The sequence below is a fragment of the Phaethon aethereus genome, assembly GCF_964289735.1.
Source record: "Phaethon aethereus genome assembly, chromosome: 16".
NCBI lineage: Eukaryota > Metazoa > Chordata > Aves > Phaethontiformes > Phaethontidae > Phaethon > Phaethon aethereus.
In genome coordinates, this window is record NC_138592.1 from 11,154,969 (window position 1) to 11,177,754 (window position 22,786).

A 22,786-nucleotide genomic window follows, 5' to 3' on the forward strand; every position below is an offset into this window, starting at 1 on the left:
TGAGTGGGATAACCAGCATGTATGGCTCACTGTTTACCTTAGAGTGTAGTTAGAGACCTCTGATTGAAAAGGTCTACGAAGTAGTGTATGCAAAAGACTTGATACATTTTCCCAGTTGTTTATATTATTTATAAAGTAATGAAAATTTTTCATTGTAGATTCAGGTCTTAGAATGCTCTGCTGGTATAAAATAATAATATCATCTGTGATGCACTACGATATAAGTATGTTATGTTGTTTTACTATTGTTGTGCTTTAGAATCCCCCTTATAGAAACTTTCTACTACACAAGAGCAACCGACAGAAACCCGAGGTGAGGGCATGACAAGTGTTCAGAGGATTGCTGTGAATTTAAGTTCGGGCTCCTTGTTTCAGTGGTTACAGCATGTGAATATAGAAAGCATGTTGAAAGCTGTTTTTCGAGCCTCTGCCTGCTTCAACCTGAATAAATGAAATGGGCAACAAAAGGCATTGTATGCCAGTCCCTTTCAGAGGTTAGACTTGTATAGCATGGTCCACAGTATCTATGCTGAAGGTACTGTTCATCTAGTTTTCCAGTTTAGGACTGCCTGTTTATTCAGTGTGGAATTAACTTTATTGGTCATGTTGCCATGATGTTGACTCTAAGAGTATTGTCCTTACCATCTCTCCTTCATTTCTGACTGATCTGGAGTCATGTTGCTGAGAGATGGTGTCATGCAGTGGAGCGGAGTGGTTTCCGTTGGTGTGTGTGTTTTCCTGAAGCTTCTCTACTCCCTGTCTGCTAACTGAAAAGTTCTCAGGCACTTCCCAAGTGCTGTGGAAATTTCTGCTGTAGTCCTTTGTTAAATGATGTGTAGCTAACAAATTTATTACTTTCTCTCACCCACTCATCTCCACATAAAATTACTTTTCCTCCATTAACATCTCTTGTAGTTTTCTCCTCCTCTTGCTACTGGTTTTGAGGTTGGGAAGTAAATTATATGGACACCCTTGACAGAACAGATAAAATACATGGAACACCAGAATGTGGAGGGGTGTACTACCTTCTTTCAAAGACATTGAGATGGAGTATTACAGCTTGATGTGCGAGACCTGTGTTTTCCCTCTAATACAGATCAGTAAGCCTAGGGTCACACACACAGAGTTATGAACTTTATCCTTATAACAAAACATGACGATCTCATCCAAGGTGAGATGCCTATAAACTCTACTGTAAAACTAGGAAGTGACTTCTGTTGTTGCAGCTGCATACCTGGTCCACATTTCCAAGAAACTAAATAGATTGTGGCAATTTTGACCTTGTTCTTCTTGAAATCCTAGTCACAATATATACTTAATGAAGCGCACACCACCTAAGGAAACTAGTACCTCTGGCTAACATAACTGTCTGCCAGGAAGTTGTCTTACCAGAATTTGTTTCAGGACCTTGTATCTTCCTGCAGAGTTAGTCTCTTGAGCCTTGACAGCAATAATTCAAATTTCTGTAATATTAGTACCTCTTAACAAATGAAAATATAAGAAATAATTTTCATCTGAAAAAAATGACTAGACTTTGGTAATTTCGTTCCTCTTCAAAGATTTGCAAATTCAGTTGATTTTTCTTCAGTGCTTCTGAAGTTTATAGCAAGTAAAACTACCTAAATGTTAAAGACAGATCCCTTAAAAATAGGGTGATCATTTTTCTTCAGTGTGCCATATGCACTCCAGACTTAGACCTGTTGCTGTCTAATAACTAATGACTCCTCAGTGAACTGCACCACTTGAGATAAGGGGTTTAGGTCAACTGTTAAAACTGTCAACATGAATAGAAACACTAGTGACTGAATGAGTATTGTAATCTACTCTTACAGACAGGTCACCAGGTCAGAAATGACATACAACTTGCATTGAGAAGCTTCTGCTGATTATTTATTTCTTCTTATATTTTATCATGGTGGCAGAAAAGTATGAAGACTTTTCATTACCTGTTTGGAGATGACAGGGAGAGAACGAAGTGCATAAAACAAAATGTCGCTTCTATGTGTATTTGTAAAAATCTCTGAATTAGGAAGACTTGCCAGTGTCCTTGAATACAGACATTCTTCATGGGACTTCACCACCACCACCACCAGTAAAAATGTATTTGTGGCATCCTTGTACAGGAAGAAGATGAAACTGATTCAGGTACCATGGTGAGGGCGAGCGGAGATGAAACTGGTACCATAAGAGCGGTCAGCACGATGGGTGATGGAGCCAACACAATGATAGAACATGATGGCACCTTGGAATCACAGCTGGGTACAATGGTCATAAACACAGAAGAGGAAGAGGAGGAGGGCACCATGAAAAGTAAGAAACATCTTTAACTCTTAGAAAGTTAATTAGGACCTAATGTGGGCTGTGATGTGTGTTCCCAACCTGCTTTGATATTTTTGGTAGCTTACTGTCATGCCTTTTGGTTGCAGGAAGCTAAAACTCTTAGGCCACTGCCCTCTGGCAGTAGAGAAGAGAGATCCTTTCTAGGTCCAAGTCTCAAGCCATTTTTTTTAGTCTTGCATTTGGTACAACTGATGAGTTGTGCACAATTTCCACAAGTTTCTGTGCTGATCAAATGGGATCTGATTCTAGCTAGTATGGGGGGTTTTGCTGGTTGGTTTTTGTCTGTTTTGTCTTTTTCACAGAATGTAGAGGAGGGAGATGCTAGCAAAGGATTAATCCAAAATTTTTTGATGCTTTAGGAGGTGATCTGGCTGTAACCTGGCATCTTGAAACAGCAAGTCTGTTTCAGAACTGATGCATCAAATAAAAGGTTACATTTATGAAGTTACAAATGTCCTGCACCTTTCAAGCACAGCAAGGCACACGGTGGCAGGAGCTAGCATCGCTCCAGACTTGTCTGTTTCTTTAATGTTACTTTAATCAGTGAAGACAACTGAATAAATGGTGTGTTGTGTTCTGACACATTCAAGCTGAAATCTGTTCTGCCGTAAAATAGAAAAGCTTACTAAAACTACAAGCCCTGTCATAGGATGTAAGATTTAAAATGATATGGCTTTGATCCCTGATAGTCTGTTGGAAACCTCACAGCTTGAGCTGGAAAAGGGTTAAAAATCTTTCTTTGATTAAATAGATGGCAAGGAGACCCTCCTTGGAAAAGTATGACTAGAAGAAGAAGAATCCTCTAGTTATGGGTTCTCATAGAAATCTGTTTCTGCTGCTTGGGTAGTCTCAACAGTACTGAGGCAGAGGTGGTCACAGATGACTCAGCTGGCCAGCATGGGTGTTTGCTCAAGGACAGAGAAAAGTGCTGACTGAAGCTCAGCAGTAGTGAAACATGACCATCATAGGCAAGGCTCGTTCTCTTGGCTCTTGCAGTGCTTCCAAAGACTTCCTTGGCCATCTGACTTTGAGCCTTTATCTGATGTGTGAGAGAAAAAAATTCTCAATAGGAGTTTGGAAAAAATCCTTTTCTTAGGAATTTCTGTGTTGAAAGCTTCCTCCATGTGGGGGCTCTCTAGAGCTTGTGGAAAGATACTGTTTTCAGGAGTGAAATTTCAGCAGAACCCATTCAGCAAACACTGCTTCAGCACGTTAAAAACCAGAGATGTCAGCCCATGTAGCAGCTTGTGGCAACAAAGACGGTGGAGTAATGCCATCGGGTTTTGTGGAAGAAGGTAGCTTTAGCAAGGAGACAGATAGATGCTTAGAGTAGCTAAAAGGTCACCCAAATAGTGGGACATGTTAACAGCCTTAAATAAGTCAAGCAAAGTTGCGGTTTCTTTACAAACAGACCACACGTAATTTCTCGTCACTAGTGTGTACTCTTCCATTTCATGATTCACGATCGCAGAGGCTTTACTGTCTGTGGTGCTCCTACACTAGCTACCAAAGGTGTGTAAGTACCTCTTCAGTTTATCTTCCCATGTTTAACGTGTACTTATCTTCTCACCATCTTTTTAACATTGCAGCACTTGTAACTCAAAAGCATCTAATGCTCTCTACGAAGCAGTGTACAGAGGTTTGAGGAGATGCCTTTGGTAATACCTCTTTTGCAGGGACATACTTTCATTTTCAGTAGAATCAGTTATGAGGATATTGCAATGTCTTTAATACAGTGTAGTATCTAACCTCAAGAGGGAGCTCCAGAACAAGCTCTAACAGCTTCAGAGCTCTGTGACTAGAAAGTCGAGTTTTTCTTTTAAACCCCTCTTAGACTTCAGACTTTTTAAAAAGACTCTGTTCTTCAGCTGCTGCTGTGTAAGTGTGTTCAAAGCTGAGTGTGTTGCAGAAGTCCTTGAGCAGCTCTGCCTTCTGGAGGAAGCATTTTGAGGTCCTGGGTGCACTGGTACCGCTTTCATGTCGATGGATTTCACACAGAGGTATCTCGTGAAACCCAGCTGCACTTGGTGCTCTCTCAGCGGCAGGTTGTGCTGCATTTTAATAACTTGTACCTTGATTCCAAGGTACAAATCTGATGTTAATGAAAATGATTGCTCCAGACTAAAACTTAACTTTTCCTTAACACCTTATTCTCCTCCTTCCCCAGCAGCATAATGCTGAAATTCTTGCTTCCGCACAGAGCAGTTCTGTGTTTGTTTCTCAGATGCGCTGCAAGGCAGTGTCTTTGAGCAGCTTGCCCTTTATGTGAATTGCCTATAGCTCCATTTTTCAGCTTGCCATTTCCATATTCATGTTCTCTTAACATTCAGTTAAATTGATTTAACTGTAAAGCTCATCAGCCTGCTGCACAACTCTCTGGAGCAAGTTCTTTTTGTAATCTTAAATATAAGTGTAATAATGCTGTTTGGAAACCACTGAGTTTGACGAGGCTTCGTTGTTTCATATTTTTTAAAGTCATCTGTTTTTCACTTGGCAGCTTGTGATATGACTCACAATAAAACCTGTTTTAACTCAATAAAAGAAGATCTGATTTTTCTTGCATGTCCTTAGTAGGGGAATTTAGCTTTCCTAGGTGTCTGGGGCTTTTTAACTGCAAGCTTCTGATCTTGTGTTCTAGCCCTTCCTCTTAATCTAAAAAAAAAAATCTGTCTCGCCATCATTTTTTTGTTTGGTTTTATTTCTTTTTAATGTAGAAAGTGTTAATAGAACATTGAAATATGATGCTTTAGACAGGATTGTCTTAGAAATCTCTAGCAAAAAACTTCCAATAGCCTTGAAAGTGATTCTTGCATAAATCAATTCATGACTTTTCATGCTCAAGGGAAAAGCATTTTTAGATTCTACTGTTTTATGTTTTAGGGGAAGTTTTGTTTTGTAGCCAGTTGAGCTGTAATTCTGTTTGCTTAAATTCTTTCATTTGCTTGGATTTTTTTCTGGGCACTCAATATAAATATTCAGGTAGCATTAAAAATGTCACTATGACATTCTGTTACGCATTTTGAAAGCACTCAAGTGATTGCCTGAAACTGCAGATAGTAAATTGCACTGCGACACATTTTACTTATAAATCGATTGCTAACAGATTACTTATGGATTGCAGTTAAACTATTCCAGGAAAACTTTGGAAGTAGCTGAAGAACTATAGATGAACAATCATTTAATGTAATAACATGTTTCCATTGTGCTTGAGAGTTGGAATAACTTTTGAACTGTGAATATGTCTGAAATAATATTTTTTTATTTTTTCTATGAGGGAATCTATAGTGCTAGTAAATAGCACAGCATTTTTTACTCTCTTTTTTTTTTTTTTTTTGCTTTTTCTGCTTTATTTGCTGCAGGTTTTTAGGCAGTGGGAACTTGGCATGAGTTTCTCCTCAATTTAGAGTGGAACATAATTTTATAATAAACCAGATAAACATATTGCCTTCCTTGGAGTCTGCAATACGATCTGATCCAAGTGAAATAGGATCTAGTTTGTCCGGTACTATAATCTGTTCTATATTCTATGTTGAACTGCCTCTTGCTTGTTTAAGCACCAAATAAAATGACACTGGAGAATGTAGAACTGCCAACAGTGGTGTGAGTGCTGGAGCGTGTCCAGAGAAGGGCAACGAAGCTGGTGAGGGGTCTGGAGCACAGGTCTTATGAGGAGCGGCTGAGGGAACTGGGGGTGTTCAGTCTGGAGAAGAGGAGGCTGAGAGGAGACTTTATCGCTCTCTACAACTACCTGAAAGGGGGTTGTGGCAACGAGGGTGTTGGTCTCTTCTCCCAAGTAACTAGTGATAGGACAAGAGGAAATGGCCTCAAGTTGCGCCAGGGGAGGTTTAGATTGGATATTAGGAAAAATTTCTTCACTGAGAGAGTGGTCAGGCATTGGAACAGGCTGCCCAGGGAGGTGGTGGAGTCGCCATCTCTGGAAGTGTTCAAAAAACGTGTGGATGTGGCGCTTCAGGACAGGGTTTAGGGGACATGGTGGCGCTGCATTAATGGTTGGACTTGATGATCTTGAAGGTCCTTTCCAACCTAGTGATTCTGTGATTCTGAGTGGGGCTGTCTGGTTTGTGGGTTGAGGTGAACGAGGAATTTGGAGAGGGTGGGAGATTTGTGGGTGTGGGGTTTTGTTAACATACATGCATTCACTAGAGCCTCTGGTGCAGAGGTACACCAGAAGTCTAATAACACTGTTGCCTCTCTACCTTGATAACGTAATGTGCAGGTAAAAATTCTTAATAGTTTGTGAATGTTTAAAATAAAAAATTCTAGGCTTAATTCTTAAAATAAAGTAAGGGGTGGTTTGGGTTTTGTTATGCTTTTAACATGCCTGTGCAGTTAAGCATGGTTGTGTCCTTTTAAAAAGATATTTCCCCTTTTGAGGGGAGATTGCATCTTAGCTCATTTAATTTGCTAATGAAACCCAAACTTGGCAACTTCCTATTAGAAAAATGATTCAGAGTAAGCTTGTTCATCTTGGTGGCTTTGCGAGACAGCCAGTGGGTGGCACTTAAACCTAAACCAGAGAGGTGTTACTGCCAAGAGCCAGGAAACTTTTTGTCTCCACTAATTAACCTGTAATTTTTCACATAATGCAATGACTATAAAAGCTGTAATGTGAGTAGCAGAATGAATATGGATGGCAGAAGGTTTATGTGATTGCATTAATATAGTAAATGAACAAACTATGACTGGTATGTAGCTGAGGTAGCTATAGGTGGTGTAATATCAGTAGTCGTCCAAAAATGTGCAGATGTGTGTTATCCAAATAAGCTGATGCGGGTACTGTAGAGAATAGCTCCGCATTTTGTCAGGATTTACATCATGTCTATGTCAAAGATACTGGCAGTGTTTTGCCTCTGTTTTTCTCCACAGACAATAGCTCTTTGTAGCAGCTTCCCACTACTTAATGTTACTATGTCCAGTGGTACAGTTCTGTGTTTAAAATAAATTGGTCCATTTAGGCATAATTGGACTATAAAACACTCTTAGTGTTATGCATTTAAATAACACACTGTTTATAGAAACACCTACCTGAATAAATTCTTCTCGAACTGTAAGAAGCATTGTACTGCCATTCTCGAGGTGTGGTGAATACAAGTCTTTACAGATGAGTCTTCTAGCTGTGTTACTTCTTGTCTTTTATCTTAATAGCAGCCTTGCTGGCAAATTTGACATAACAGCCAGCCCAGTGTAAGAATATCAAATTGTGTGGCCGTGCAGCCAGTATCTTTGAGCGATGGGAGGAGCTGCGTATGTATATGCTGTCATTTTGTTGTAGGGTTTTCGCTGTGGCTTTTGGTTTTTCTGTTTGTATAGTGGTAGGCGACTGGACTTCTGTGCAGTGTGTTAGCAATTGAAATAGTGGTTCTGTGCAGACTGAAGCATGAAGAAAAGTTAAGTCTGGGGTCTAAGTTGGATGCTTGTCCATCTTTGGTTGTCCTGAATGTTTGACAAAGCTTTATTGCTAAGACAAAGTTAATCATCTGTTAATATTTCTATTTTCAGAGACACTGAAATTGGAGAAAGACATGTATGTGTTTAACACAGCTATTTTTTCTGTTCCTAACACGTTATTATTAAGCACCCTGCATTTTTGGTGGTAGGGGATATAAAGTAGGGGGATTTTTTTTTTTCCTGGACAGAAACACTGTCGTGAGTAAAATGGAAAGTATGACCAATAGTCATACAGGAGGCAATATGTTTCAGGAGACTCAATCAAGAGACAGAGTAGTAGTAAATCACTTAATATACCTCTGTCCCATACACGTGCATATATTTGCACGTACAGGGAAACTGTAACCTACCTGTCTCTCCTAAGAATAAACTCATTTCCTACTGTAGGATCAAAATAAACCCTGGAGAAAGCTTTCCTTCTGAGCAGGACTGAGGAAAACTATAAACTCTTAAAATCCTGAATTGCAGAAGTTTAAAACCCAATTCATTTTCACCAGCAGATTTTCAAGCTTCCAGAAAAAAAATGTTTATTGCCATGTTGTTTTCTGTTCTCTTTAGATAAGCAAATGAGTTTCTGGGTTATGAATAGAAAGGGTGTTAGCAAATACTTGGTTGTATGCCATGTGGGGAGCCTGAGCTGTTACCCACAGTGTGCTGGACCTGAAGACTGCATCCCTGTCAAGGCTGTTTCGTGTTAAGATTCATCAGAACCCAAGCCAGATGATGCAGGTTATGAAATGTTCACTTTTTTTTTTTTCCCAATGCACCTTCACATGTCGTTGCCTGTGTCACGTACTGTAGTTGTTGGACTAAATTAGCAATTCACCCGAATGAGGTGAAAGACATAGGTGTCCACTGAAAATTTGTGATGGACGAAGAAAGCTGATATATATTTATAATCTTTTCTGAGTTTTTATGTTAAAGAGATTCAAAAGGAGGTAACCTGGTCTTAAACAGCTTTCATTACACATCAGTCTGTGAGGATTTCCTCCTCTTTCAGAAAGTCCTCAGTTACATACACCACAGCTTTGGATCAATGTTGGTACTCTTTTACTTAGGTGACTTTGGTGTCTTATATTCATTAAAAGAGATTAGTTAGCATACCTCGCGTTGATTTTTATGGTCATTTAGGAGCTCCTTCTTAATAGCAGGACCTGTCAGGTATGTTCTGCTTTGATTTAGTTTGAGGTAGGCTATAATTGTGGGAAGACTTGTCCTTATAAGCTTCAGTAGATATGAAGAGTTATGTGGTCTGCTTTTAATGTGAGGAAATCTCAGCTTGTGTTGCCATGGGGTGGATTCATTAATGATGGAGCACTTTTTGCTCTGGATGAATACATTGGCATCTCTCTGCTCTGCTGCATAAAATGACTCAGTCCTGTTCATACTGTACAAATTATGCTGTCCAGCTGCTAAAGTTCATCTGTGATCTCTAAGAAATAGCCTGAAGCAAATAAATCTGCAATTCCATTTGAAATTTAATATTAATGAAGTGTTGCTTGCACGTAATCGTCAGGCACTGTTTTGTGCATCTCAAATACGTGTGCATCTTAAGCCTTAAAGTTACGTAATTCAATCTAAAGCAGACAGAAGCTTACTGAGACTTCTGGGGACGAAGCCTGTTCCGTGGTAAGTCGGTGAAAGATCTATGCTTATTTAGACTACTAAAATGAAAGATGACATTGGATATGAGAACTCTTTAAAAAATAAAAATAAAATTTAAAAAGGGCAAGGAGGGAAGGTGAACACTCTAGAGGATGGTGGTTTGAATGACGAAGAGCTGAGGCTCGCTCAAGAACAAGCACATATGCACTGGCTACCCATAAACTTCAGACTGGAAATGAGAAGGTTTGTAACTCCAGGAGAACAGCAAGCCTGTCAACAGCAAGGACAAAGCAAACCAATTGCTTTACAATAGATCTTGATCCCTCTGTGAAAGGGCCTATAGAATTTTGTATATGATAGGAGAAGACTGTGCTGCTTGTCCCTGGGTATCCTTCCTGGCATTACGTCTGACTAAAGGCAGTGATAGCTCTGCTTTCTTTAAAGTTAAGTTAGCATGACTGCCCTTCACTGCATCTCTGCAGAGCTGCTCTGAGCTCCTGCTTGCAGGGGTGCAACTTCCAGGGTTTGTGATACTTTCCTAGCACAAGTCAACTTAAAAGTTTTTGGCTTTGTTGCTCCTCATGCCTCATTCATGTAAACACAAGTGTTCCCCAGAGCCGAGGCCAGTTGTTTTTCTAAAGATTGCAGCCTCCTGAAGTCTTGACAAATACATATATGTGTACCAAGTATCACATTTTAATTTGATATTGCTCATGTAGTAATTGATCACTTCATTGTTGTTGGTTTACATTACCTTCTTTGTAGATTAATTTGTAGCATGATCTCCTGACTGTTCCCAGCTATAACTCTAGCTCCAATTTTGTAATATAAGGGAGGAAGTCTCTCACTGTGGCTTCAAGAATAAGTATTTTTAAGTATTAACCACATCAACCTAAGTGCACGCAAAATGTGTTCCTGAGGTTATCTTTCTCTCTCTAGAATTCTCTAGGATTCACCCTAGACAGATAATAGCAATCTCTTTCAAGAGGAAAGAACAACAAAACAAGGATTCTTCTGCTGTCAAGTTTGAGTAGAGAAGAATAATTTTAGAGAAAAGCAGAAATTCTAGTTTCATTACTCAGCAAGCTTGTTTAGCTAGATAGAAGGACTTTGTAAATCCCACTTTCTTTTTGAAGGTGTCCTTTGAAGCTCATGAGCTTCTGAAAATTTTCAATTGTGAGAGCTAAATTGACGAAATCAACAAAATGAGTGCTTTGATTTCTGGGACTCGATGATACTGAATGATCTGGTTTCACAGATATTCTTTACTGCTGAAAAACAAAAGTAAATCTCCTACTGGTTTAATTGACTGTGCTGTTTCTTCTTTATCGTTCTACTTTCTCTGCAGCATCAGATGGAAATAGAAATGTCTTGAAGGCTCTCCACACCTTCTTTGTCTTCTTTTGCTTGGTGTAAGGAAGTCTGTGTGCTGCAGTCAGCCACTAAGACTGATCTCTTCTATTCCCCCAAGTATTTGGACAGGTGACATTTTTTGGGAGGGAGCACTTTGTCGTTTTCAGTTTTTTTCCTTAAAACTTGCCATTCCTGTAGCCTAGAAGAGGAGAGGATCCAGTATGCCGAGGCCACTGACTGTTGCTGCTGTTGCCTCGCTGGCTTCTTGCAGTGCCCTGCCTGTAACCACTAGTCATCTTTTGACTTGTCTGGGCTGTTTGTGCTTTGGGTAGGGACTATCGCAGCATGCGTGGTACCACGTGCAGTTGGACTTTGCTTTCCAGAGCTGAAAGAGTAGTAAACTCCGTTAAAAATCACAACCTAAGGGGATATTTGTTTTTCACAATTTACAGCATTCTCTATCTTTGGACCCACCAATTTCACATCTTTTTCTGTTCTCACACACAACAATACTGATGTTCTAATACTTTTCTAAACATGACTTTATACCAGGCAGCACTGTCAGTTTTCCGCAGAGGGCTTCTGCTCCTCACCGCGTGGCGGGCTGAACGAGGAGCGGTCTTCCCAGCGCCTGTGGCTCTGTGCACCGAGCCCAAACCTGCAATTCTGCAGTCAGCTGGACCGGCTCCAGCAGCGCCGTGGTGTTCCATTTGCGTAATTAATACAGCTCCTAACAAGATGACTGCGTATCTAAATGGTAGACCGGTACTGGCTCCAGGGAGCTCTCGCGGCTCATCCTTATAAAGCAACTCTTTAGGTTCCAAAATAAATGCATGGTGAAGCCTTTCTTGTCACCGCAGTGTGACCTTCTCATAAATGGCTCTTCTGGGCCACACTTGTGATCTCACTTTCTGTCAAATGTTCATATTTCAGTCTAACCCTATAAAACTAGGAAGTTAAATGCTTTTTGGCACAGACACGTTTAGCGCGGTGTCGTCTTTTCAGCAGCATCTGCTTCTGCAAATAGCAGTGATCGATTTTTGTCTTCAGCTGCCTGTTATCAAAATCTTAAAGATATAGCAGTGTGATTCTTGTGTTGAATTAATAGCAGGTCATCTTTGGAAAGATGACACTGTTGTTAAGTGCCAAGATTGACAAAAAGAAATCAAGTTGTGCGGGGATGATAACTGATTAGGTGTAATGTCTTTCTGTCTCCGGCAGCGTTTCTGTCGGTCTTGCTGCATGCTCACCCCTATTGAGATCATAGCACCAACTAAAATTTCAGACATTTTACATCTGTATTCTGGATTTTTTTCATTGATACTAACTTTTTTCCCGTTCTTTGTTTGTCAGTTAGCAATCTCTATTTTAATCAGTTAAAAAACAAAACAACATTAAATAAAGGTGCAGTGCTACATTGACGTGTAGAAATGCGCTAAAATTGGTGGCTAAATGTTGCATGCATTTGGAAGGCCTGAGGTGACTGCAAGGTTAGAGGTGTCTGGCAGTGGGTGTGAGGAGCGTGAGTCGCAGAAGAGCTTGGCTTGGCTGGAAGTCATCGGTCCGGTTCCCGGGGTGATGGCCGCGACCAAGTGCAGCGTCAGATCCGGTTGCTCAGGGCCTTGCACAGTCGCTCCAGCCCTGCTCTGTTGCACAACCATCCCTGTTGTGAAAGCTTTCTTCCTTACATTCAGCCGAGTTGCCCCTGCTGCAGTTCAGACCGTTCCTCTCGCCCTTCCGCTGCGAGGCTCTGATGGCCTGTTGGGGTGGGCAACAGCAGCGAGAGCCTCTCCTGCCCTCCCCAGGCTGAACAAACCCCCTTCCCTCCCGCCCTCTCAGCGTGGCAGAGACCCCTTCGGTGTCCCGGCAGCCTTCTGCTGCAGCCCCCCAGCTTTTCAGTCACTTGTTTGTACTGGTGTGGCTGAAAATCCAGTTGTACTCTTCAGGATAATAAACTACCACCACCACTTCAGGTGCTTCCTTCTTTGTTTCATTTCTGCATGAAAACAGAAGGTTTATTAAATAAAGCTTGGGTTTGGATATGCCTTTCAATAATTCAGTGATGCTACAATAGGTTGTTCAGTAGATGTAACTAGTCGTTTACAAATATTGCAGTTCCTGGTAAAATACAAGATGTGGGGAAATAAGCATGATTATTTTAAGTGGCACTCTGAATTAAGCTCTGGTGTGAACAAACAGTCTTTTTTAAAAAAATGAGTAAATAAGAAAAAAATTAATAAGCCAATGTAACTGGAGTGAAACACATGCTTTCAGAGTCTCCTGTGCAGCAAACAATTGTTTTGAAAACATACAGTACAAGCCTGATTTAAATTTTCTCTCTCTTTTTTTTTCCTAGGAAGCCTGAATTACTGAGACCTAGGCTGGCTGTCAGTAGGCTGTGTATAGATTAGCCTAGGTAGTTACGAATTCCTCTATTTCTACAAAATTTGTTTGTTTTAAACATTGCCACGATTGGCCATAACAACTTACCGCCTGCTTCAAACAGGCTGGACTGCAGCAGAATACAAGGAGTGTATTTACTTCATTCTAAATAAATGTTTTATCACTTAGCAGTAATTGGATTGCTATTGTATTTCAGTAATTATTCCCTGTTCTCCACTTCTCAGGCGTGTTCCTTGACTGACCTTCACACATCCTGTCTGAAGGTGTCTTTTTTGATTTAATGCTGTACGATGAGTTTTTTGGTTTTGTTTTTTAAAAAAAGGGAACTACTGCCAAGGGTAGAATAATTTGTCTTTGCTCCAGTTGTCACGGTGCAAAAGTATAAGCACTTCGGTTCATGCTTGAGCTTTTAGCTGACCCTGGAGAGGCAGTACGATGCAGTGCTTTTTCAAAATGCATCATGACATTTCAGGCTGTGTAGGACCACGCTTCTCAGTATCACAACGCAAATATCTGGCCAAGAGTTCTCATACTTTGCGGAAATTTGTTCTGTATTTAATATGTCTGTAGACAAATAACTTCCTAAAGTATCTCATAGCTGACTGAGGAATTGATACACTTGTCTGAGGATCAGAGAGAATCTGCCAGGAAAGTTCTGCATCACTGGATGGCAATTTTATGTGCAAGAATAATATTTGGTGATTAAACCTTAATGGGTTTCCAGAGTAGCTAATATTTTTTCAGGAGGAAAGCACTGCTGAATGTCCTTAGTGAGGACTGTCTTGTGATAGCCTGCCTTCTGTACAAGCTCTTGTAGGAGAGCCTCTGCGTTATGCGGACCCGACAAACCCATCGAAGGATGGCTCCATCCCCTGTGTGCTCTAAACTTTTGATTGATTGCCTGCCTAACAGATTATATTTATTTCAAATCTATGGCATTTGACAGTGAGTTTACTTCCAGTCTGGAATTAGGCTATTCTGATGCCATTTTCTGTTAACTCTAGTCCTAATCCAGCTTTCTGAAAATGATGGTTTCTGCATTGCCTAAAACATACATTTCAAGTATGAGTAACCTACTCCAGTGTCTAGAGAACCATATTTTATCAGAAGAAAAACATTTTACTAGGTGTTGTTAAAGTGCTTCCATTATGCTCACAGGTTTTTGTGAGGCATTTTATCATAAAGAGCAGCACAATGGCATTAAGCTGCGAGTAGTCTTTAGCTGTGTTTGCAGCTGTCCTGGTCTTGTGGTGCAGCCCTTTTAAAGCATGTTTGCTCTGCAAGCCTGCCCCTTCATTTGGATTGAGTCTTTTTACAAGATAGTAGCTGCACTGTAACTCACAGGACAGGCTGGTGTTAAGTGTGAGTAGTCTGGACAGTCTCTGGTGCTCTCGTAAAGAAATCTTCCTTTGGAGCTACTGAAAGTCTTTCGGTCTTGACTTGTTGTGAAGTTAAAGTTTGTGTTTTCTTCCTGTATTGCTTTTTATGCTGTCTGTGCTAGGAGTCAGTATTTTCATCACTTCCTTCCCCGATGCGCTGTCGTCACCCTACAGCTGAAGCTGCCTTCATTCATGGAGCCCACCTCTCCTCTCTCCAAACAGCGCTGGGGTTCTGCTTTGATTTGGGACCTTGTGACCTTGCATTTCTTCCTTCAGTGGTGGAAACCTGTTTGCTGCATGGGTTGATAGATTTATTTGTATGTAACAGTAGTTAAATCACGTGAGCAAGGATTCGGATGGTGTGATGGCTGAAGGAAGAAGGGATGCATTAGTGCTTGTACCTCTAATCCTACCAACTACCCAACATACCCGGGCACCCTATGAGAATGTAGTTTTACTAGCTCGTTGCTCTTCATGGATCAGCAGCGTTCTTCATTTTCTTTTAACTTCTGCTCGTTCTAAAGAATAATTTAGACAAATGAGAATAGTATAAACCTAGTTGTGCTAAAGCTCTGTGCTCTTGGCTATATCCTTTCTTCTCCCACCAGTACGGGTGAACTCTTTGTTACTGAGAATGGTGCGTTGTAGGCTTGTGAGACCTGCTCTTAAAAACCAAAGTATTCATATTTAGGGGGTTATTTTCACTCCTCTGTCTCTCTTTGTACCCTTGCCTGTTTCTTACTAGCCCAAGTTACTTAAATGCAGTCTAGAATTGAATGGTTAGTAGAGACACATATGGCTTATTCAAGTAATCCACTAAGGAAGTGTGTTCAGTGGAATTAACTTACAAAAAGAAAACTAGGGCAGTAAACTTGAAAACTAACTGACTGCTTATAAAAAGGTGAAAAGAAGCTTTGCAAACTAATTAATCTTTTCTACCCAAGAAATGTAGAACTTGACTACTTCTACCCAAGGCAAATTACGTGATATTTGTATGGTAGACATGGTCTTTGAAAGCCTCACTTTTGGAGTGAGGCTGGATGGAACCTACTGTTCCGTTCATAAATAAAAAGATAAGTTTCTGCTTGTAAAACAATGCTGTTTAGTTTTGGAACTTGGCTTATTTTGCAGTGCATGCAACCTGGCTGGGATGAAAAAACTCAACTTCTCTAGCAGGTAGCAGTTGAGTTCTAGCATTCGGTGCATGAAGCTCGGTTACCTGGTAATGTGCTTTGATGGGAGATTGCAGGTCTAGAGGCCAAGGCCTCCAGCATTGCAATCATTTGTGTGGTGGGCTTTAAGCTTCCCTTCTCCAGTTTTCTCACTGTACAGTCAGTTTTATATTTGAAAAGCTGCTGAAAAACCAGAACTTTAGCAGTACTATGTGATTTAGTGTGTGCTAAAAAAAATAAAATCACTTTTGGGCATGATGTAAGGCAATATGACTGAGAATATATTTTTCCAAACAATTTTTTAATTTTTATTTTTCATGTTTCCAGGGAGGGATGAAACGATGCAGCCAGCCAAACCATCATTCCTTGAATATTTTGAGCAGAAGGAGAAGGAGAATCAAATCAATAGCTTTGGGAAGAATGTGTCTGGCCAGACAAAAAATTCATCTGATTGGAAAGTACCACAGGATGGAGACTACGAATTTGTAAGCCTATACTTTGAAATTCAATCAATGTGACAATCTTTAAGAGTTTTAGTCGGAGCTGCTGTAAGATTATTTCTTGTTTTGACAGACTAATGGAAACTTGAGGAGATTCTAATTGCTAATGCATTTGGATGGAGCATTTTGAAAAACTCATTTTCTTTAGGTATTTCTCAGTAATCATAACCAGTCGTCATCTGTATACTTTCCTTGTTTAAAAACAAACAAAAAAGCCTGAGGACATGAAGATACAAGCTATCTTGCTTTACTTCCCCATTATGCATTTAAAATTAAAAAACAGAATTCCAGATGGCAGCTGGAAAATGCAAATCCTGAATGCATAGTTTTAGAACCATTGAATTTCCTTGTTTTTCTCAAGCTTTGGCACTGGGTTTTGTTTTATTATATAAACATCGAGCTTGTCTTCGCTTTTCTTTCAAATCCTCAATTTTAGTCTTCCTAACTAAGGTTCACATGCTCAGAATTTTCAGGAACTTTTCAGAGGTCCAAAGGAGGAGCTATTATTCATTAGTTTTATTATTTAATTCTTTTTGTGAGGATGGAGGATTTCTGGTTTGAGTTCAGAATGCCAGAAGATGCATGCTCTGCTGAACACTGTTCCCTCCGCTACATTTTCTTTCAGTGATACTTCAGCGCAAGCACTTTTTGCTTTACGTGCATTGTGCGCCCTTACGATGTCTGTTCGTGTTGCCCGTGATTCAGGTTGTCACTCTGCGTTCCATAGTTGGTGAGATTCACTCCACCTTCACAAAGCAGCGTGGAAAGCAAAATCCCTCTGCTAGTCACGACTCGAGGAGATGCTTTACTTTAAGGCAGGAATAATAGCTGGAGCTTTTCATTCTGTTTGTACAGATTGTATAGACGACTGCTGTGACACGTATTTTGTTGTCGTTGCTGCTGCATCTCAAATTTTCCTATTTAAACTGAAAAGGATGGCTAGCTGAGGGGACCTGCTGCATTCTCTCTCATAGCCCTCTGTACTACATTATGTTTTGCCTGAAGGTTTAAAGTCAATGCATAAACATATTTTGCAAAAAATAACCTGCAAGCTGACTTGTCAGCCTGTGTATCACAGGGTCTGGGCCAAACACACGATTCCGGTTGAGTCAGATACTCTGTTTATCTCATTCACTTTACACACTGTAACTTCATTTTATGATAAACAATTATTTTTCAATGTGTGGTATTTCCCAGGGAAAGACAGAATGGTTTGGAGTATATTAGTCTTTTGTAGTCTGCAGAATATGGCCCAAGGGGAAATTTGCTGTAATTATTTTACTTTGTAATTTGGTTGATAACAACTTCAGCAATTACCCTTATTTCCACTGAGTAGGATGTATTCCACCCTGCGTGCCGTGAGGTGCAGACTACACCCAGAGAGCGGCACAGGCAGTGCGGATGACACAAGGAAAGGTCGGTGCCATTCTAGCAAACAGGACCTACAAGTATTTTTAGAATGTGGAAAGCAACTGTTTGACACGCGTGTGACCTTGTTTACTGATTTCCATTAGTACTGAAGTATTGCCATGTGCATAGATTACCAGTGCGCTGGAAGCAATAAAAGCAAGCAATAAAAGCTAGCAATAAATCGGGCTTTGGGTCACCTTCATATAGTAATTTGTAGAAATTTTGCTTCCCAGCTGTATGTATTTCTCTAGTTCAACTGTGTATGAATATACTGGCGTGTCTTGCATGCAGATTTTCTAAAAGAGCTACTTTCTTTTCTGTAGGATAAGAAAAATGCTTGAAAGCAACCTTAAGAAATACATGTAGGTATTTGTATATTACTTACCTGAGGGGTTAGTAGCAGTAACCTCAGGCTGTGTAATGTATTGAAAGACTTAAGACTGGGTGTTTTTCCTGTTCGGCTAAAAATGAGATCAATTTGGCTAGCTATGGGTAAAAGTCATGTTTATTAATGGTTTATTAATGGAAAGCATCAATGCAACAAGCGTTGTGGAATGAGAAAATGTACATTCACTAATAGGTCTATCAAGTACATCTGTCCTAGACTTGCCTGCAGCTATAGCTTAGTTCTGCATTGTCAAAGTAGGCAGGTTTGAGCAGACTTTGTCTATAGAGTTTGCAGGATTCCAAGTAAAGATGAGATCAGTGAGATACTGGGTGAATACTAGTTCCTCCTGGGCCTTAAGAAATGATTGAAATATTATTGCTTTGTGCTACTGCAGACTAGATAAATATGCCTTGTCTTCTTTTCTGTATTTCTCTCCCTCCTATGTGAGTAGCACCTGGAGTCTCCTGTCTTCAAAAAAAAAGGGGGGGGGGGAGCCAATATTAAATTACAAAAGATTTTTGCTCTTTTTCCCTGTAGCAAAACCATTTGACCTTTTCTTGACTAACATTGTTCCTCCAAAGCAGGCAAATAAGACACTATTTGTATTAGAAAGGCAATGTCATGATAGATAAGGATTAGATCGAGTCAGCCCCATCCACTGCAGAGCGGAAAACCCAGAGATCCTGTTCTAAAAGGTGATGAACTGCATTATTCCCAAACGTGGTGCTCTGGCTATGTCCTGGTTGTGATCTGAGATGGCATAAACCCCATGTATTTCCAGCAGTGTATTTCCAGCCTTGGATTTCTGAGGGAGAAGTTATTATTAACTTATTAGTCAATGCCCGATGGTGTTAATGTTTATCCCCACTCATGTTTGAACAAGGATCTCTAAAGATTTAAGCCCTGCTTGATTATGAAAAATGTTCTCAAGAACATTATGATTTATTTAACATAGGGGAAAAAATACTAACTATGGGCAAAATTTCTTGCTATTAGGAAGAATATAACAAACTCTAATATGAAAATGCTGCAGGGGTAGGCTGTTAATGGGCAGGCTGCATTGTATGTAGAATTCCTAATTGCCATAATCACATCTCAAAATTTTTTTAGTTGAATTTAATTTTGCCAGTGAACATTAGTCACATGCTGTTGCACAGACATAAATGAATAATGCTAGAAGATTTGTTTAGACAATGTCATACATTTTCTCACTTTAATCTTTCAGTAGTACTGTAACATACAGCAAAATTAATTGTGCAGTGTGTCCTGCCTTAGACACAGCAAACGCTTTGTTTATTCCTATTTTAAAAGCCTTTTAACTGCTCTGAGCACGCCAGTATTCCAGTATCACTTGTGGCTAAAGTGGGATCACTGTTTCTTTATTCTGGCCCTGCTTGAAAGGCCTTCAGTCTTGCCAAACCTATTGTATCAGGTACTTGTGGATCATCCAGTCATGAACGTTGTGTATCATTTTACTGAAAACGTATCGTTTTACTGAAAACCTATTTTGTTAGCAAATGAGCAGATTCCAGCCATTCCTGGCTTATGGTAGCTATGACAGTATCAAACCTTTTCCATTTTATTTCATGCATGTGGTTTCCCTGGGGAAAATGATAGAGCCCCTGTCAATCTTGAATTTTGCCATCATGGTGCAACTGATGGTTTTTTAATGCTTGTGATGTTGAGCTTAAGTTTTGCTGTAACTCTTATTCATAGTTTTTCATGTATCAGTGAGTCTATGCTAATTAAGTATCCTAGGGCCTTGTTTTGGATGCGGAGTCAAATAGGGCTTGAACTTTTAACAGACACTAGAGCAAGAGTACTGCAGGACGTCAAGTCTTTCAGCAGGCTGTACGCAAGGAGTTGTAGGCGTTTGCTCCAAGGCTTTTTTGATTCCAGCACCTGTATATCTGCCAACCATTCCTAGGCTGTGTAAGGCAGCCTGTGAAGAACTGTATGGACACTTTTACATTGTCTTTTGCTGCTCTTGCTGTCTGTGCTTCACTGGAAGAACACCAGGTGATCGCTGAGTTTTTGGAGGAAGGCATTGCCATTCACCTGCAGGACCTCAGTGGAGGACTGCAACCATCAGCAGTCCTTTTCTGCACTGGCGATCTCAGACCTGCTGCCGCAGCTCTGGGAAGAAAGCTGACATTCAGAAACAAGGTTTATGTCTCTCTCCTAAGAGGTATCCTGCTTCCTTTGGGAAGACCTTGATTTGTTTGGGTCTGCTAAGTCTTGGTGCATCAGACCTTTTGTCTTCCTACAATTATTGGCAACCTCTTTGGGTCTTTCCTTTTCAGTCCTTGGCTCAATGAAGATCTGCCTTCACATGTTTTCTCATTGAAGCAGAAAAACTTTGGAACAGAACTTTTTTCCTTACAAAAATAAAATTAACTTATATCCTTGAGAGTGTCAAGGTTTGCAGAAGTGGAAGGAGTAGACATGGCAAATCTCCCAGCTTTCTGTGGAAGATAACTCTTGTCATGGCCTTCATTCACAGGCTTACCACGCTTCAGTCTGCTATGAGCAAACCTGTGTTTCAGGTCTTGCGTTTCCATCCTGTGAGTGCTATTCTCTGCGCTAGCTCATCTTTTTATCTCCCTTTGAGGAGTGTCTTGTTGGCTGCTGATAGGAATTTCTTTGGACAGGAAAGATGGGCGTGATGCCCCCCAGTTCCAAAACAGACTTTATCACTTCTCAGTGTACACTGTCATCTGTTTCTGTACTGCTGGGGAGGACTGTCCTGCAAGCAGTAGAACTGTTGCTTCTGAAATTTTTGAAGGGCAAAAGAAAGAAGGCTGAGCGGGAGTTGTTAATTGCCTCTAATTGGGGAAAAGAATGCTGGTCAGCTGCCACTTTTGTCAGGGCTGCACAGTCAGGATCCTCATGCACAAGCAACAGTTCTTGTTTCCACCTCACCATCTGCTAGACAGAGATGGGCAGAGAAGGGACTTTGCTGAGTTACAGGAGTTGGAGGAAGGGCTGGAGTTTATCCCACAGCTACAGCTCTCTTTCCAGTAACCAGTTGTCAAACCTGTTGCTTCCAAAGTGCTTGGGCCACAGCTTGCTGCCAATACCTGACTTCTCTGTGGATTGTGCTCCTTAAAATTCATTAATTTTGAAATTAGGCTTCTTTGTTTCAAAAGTGTCTGTAGACCGCTTACTGTGGTCTTTGGTTTTGTTCAGAAGCTCTTGCTGTAGGCAGTGTTCCTCTTCCTTACACTGGGTCCTCCAGGGGCTCCTTGGCGCAGGAAGCTGGAGGAGCTGGATGGTTGTGCTGGTTTTGGCTGGGATAGAGTTAATTTTCTTCATAGAAGCTAGTATGGGGCTGTGTTTTGGATTTGTGCTGAAAGCAGTGTTGATAATCCAGAGATGTTTTCGTTATTGCTGAGCAGTGCTTACACACAGTCAAGGCCTTTTCTGCTTCTCACCCCACCCCACCAGCGAGCAGGCTGGGGGTGCACGAGGAGCTGGGAGGGGACAAAGCCAGGACAGCTGACCCCAACTGCCCAAAGGACATTCCATACCCTGTGACTTCATGCTCAGCATATGAAGCTGGGGGAAGAAGGAGGAAGGGGGAACGTTTGGAGTGATGGTTTGTCTTCCCAAGTCACCGTTACGTGTGCTGGAGCCCTGCTCTCCTGGAGATGGCTGAACCCCTGCCTGCCGACGGGCAGTGGTGAACGAGTTCCTTGGTTTGCTTTGCTTGCGCGCACGACTTTTGCTTTCCCTGTTAAACTGGCTTTATCTCAACCCACGAGTTTCTTCACTTTTATGTTTCCAATTTTTTCCCCTATGCCACCAGGGAGAGGAGTGAGCGGCTGCATGGGGCTTAGTTGCTGGCTGGGGTTAAACCACAACAGGTTTTTGGGGTTTTTTTGTTGGTTGGTTGGTTGGTTTTGGTTTTGGGGGGTGTGTGTGGTTTTTTTTTAGTTCACCACCAAGCCAGTGGGATGAAGGAGTTAACAATAGACACGTTTCACGCTTGCAATTGGAATTTGTTCAGATCAGAGACAAAGCAGTAGTCTGGCAAACTGTTGAAGTAAAAAACATTAAGAAAACACTGAATAAAGTCCTGTTTCTAAAAGTATATTCCCATCTTTTGGAGTTCTTGAATTACCTGTAGTGCAAGAGTTGGTATCGCAACTGCTGCCTCCTTTGAATAACTGTATGTCCATTTATACCTATTTGATAGGAAACCGTGATATTTTTTGTGTGTGTTTGTCTGTAAGCAGCTTCTAGCCAGAGCTTTTAACAGCTACTGCTTAGATCTTTCTTTTTTGCAAGTGTAGCATAAATGAAAGCGAGCCTTCCTCTTGCCTGAGTGGAGGTATAATTCTTTTTCTTGAAGTAGTAAAGAAAAATATAATTTTCTGTTTACTGAGACAATGTTTCATTATGCTGCTCTCACCTGGGATATACTGTTTTTTCTTAACATCCTTGTTTCTGTGGTTTTACTTAGTAGTTTGAAACATTACATTGGAAACAAAGGGTTTTAAAATAAATACGTAATTAAATCCACTTCTGGTATCTTTACTTGCAGAAGAGGAAAGCGTGTGAGTCTAACGGTGTCTTTAGCTTGTTCAGTTGGACAATGGCTGTTGGTTTGTGGTGAAATCATGAATGGGAATCCTTTTCCTTCTAGTTAGACAAATGAGGTATCGGTGGGATAGCAAGAGGTTGAAGTTCCTGCTGAAAAGTTTACAGAAAGCTTAATTCTTTCAAAGCAAGTCAAATCGCATTAGGATCGTATTGTCTTTTTGG

At 40.7% G+C, this 22,786-nt stretch overlaps 1 protein-coding gene across 1 annotated transcript in view; it reads left to right on the top strand.

Moving 5' to 3' along the window:
* Nucleotides 1-22,786, top strand: part of STK4 (serine/threonine kinase 4) — a gene marked incomplete at both ends in the record, with an annotated part of 46,614 nt that overhangs the window by 8,792 nt on the left and 15,036 nt on the right. The window contains 2 exons of the mRNA XM_082007213.1: nt 2,124-2,310; nt 16,049-16,206. Coding sequence (XP_081863339.1) covers nt 2,124-2,310; nt 16,049-16,206 — 345 coding nt within the window. The remainder of the gene's footprint in view (nt 1-2,123; nt 2,311-16,048; nt 16,207-22,786) is intronic.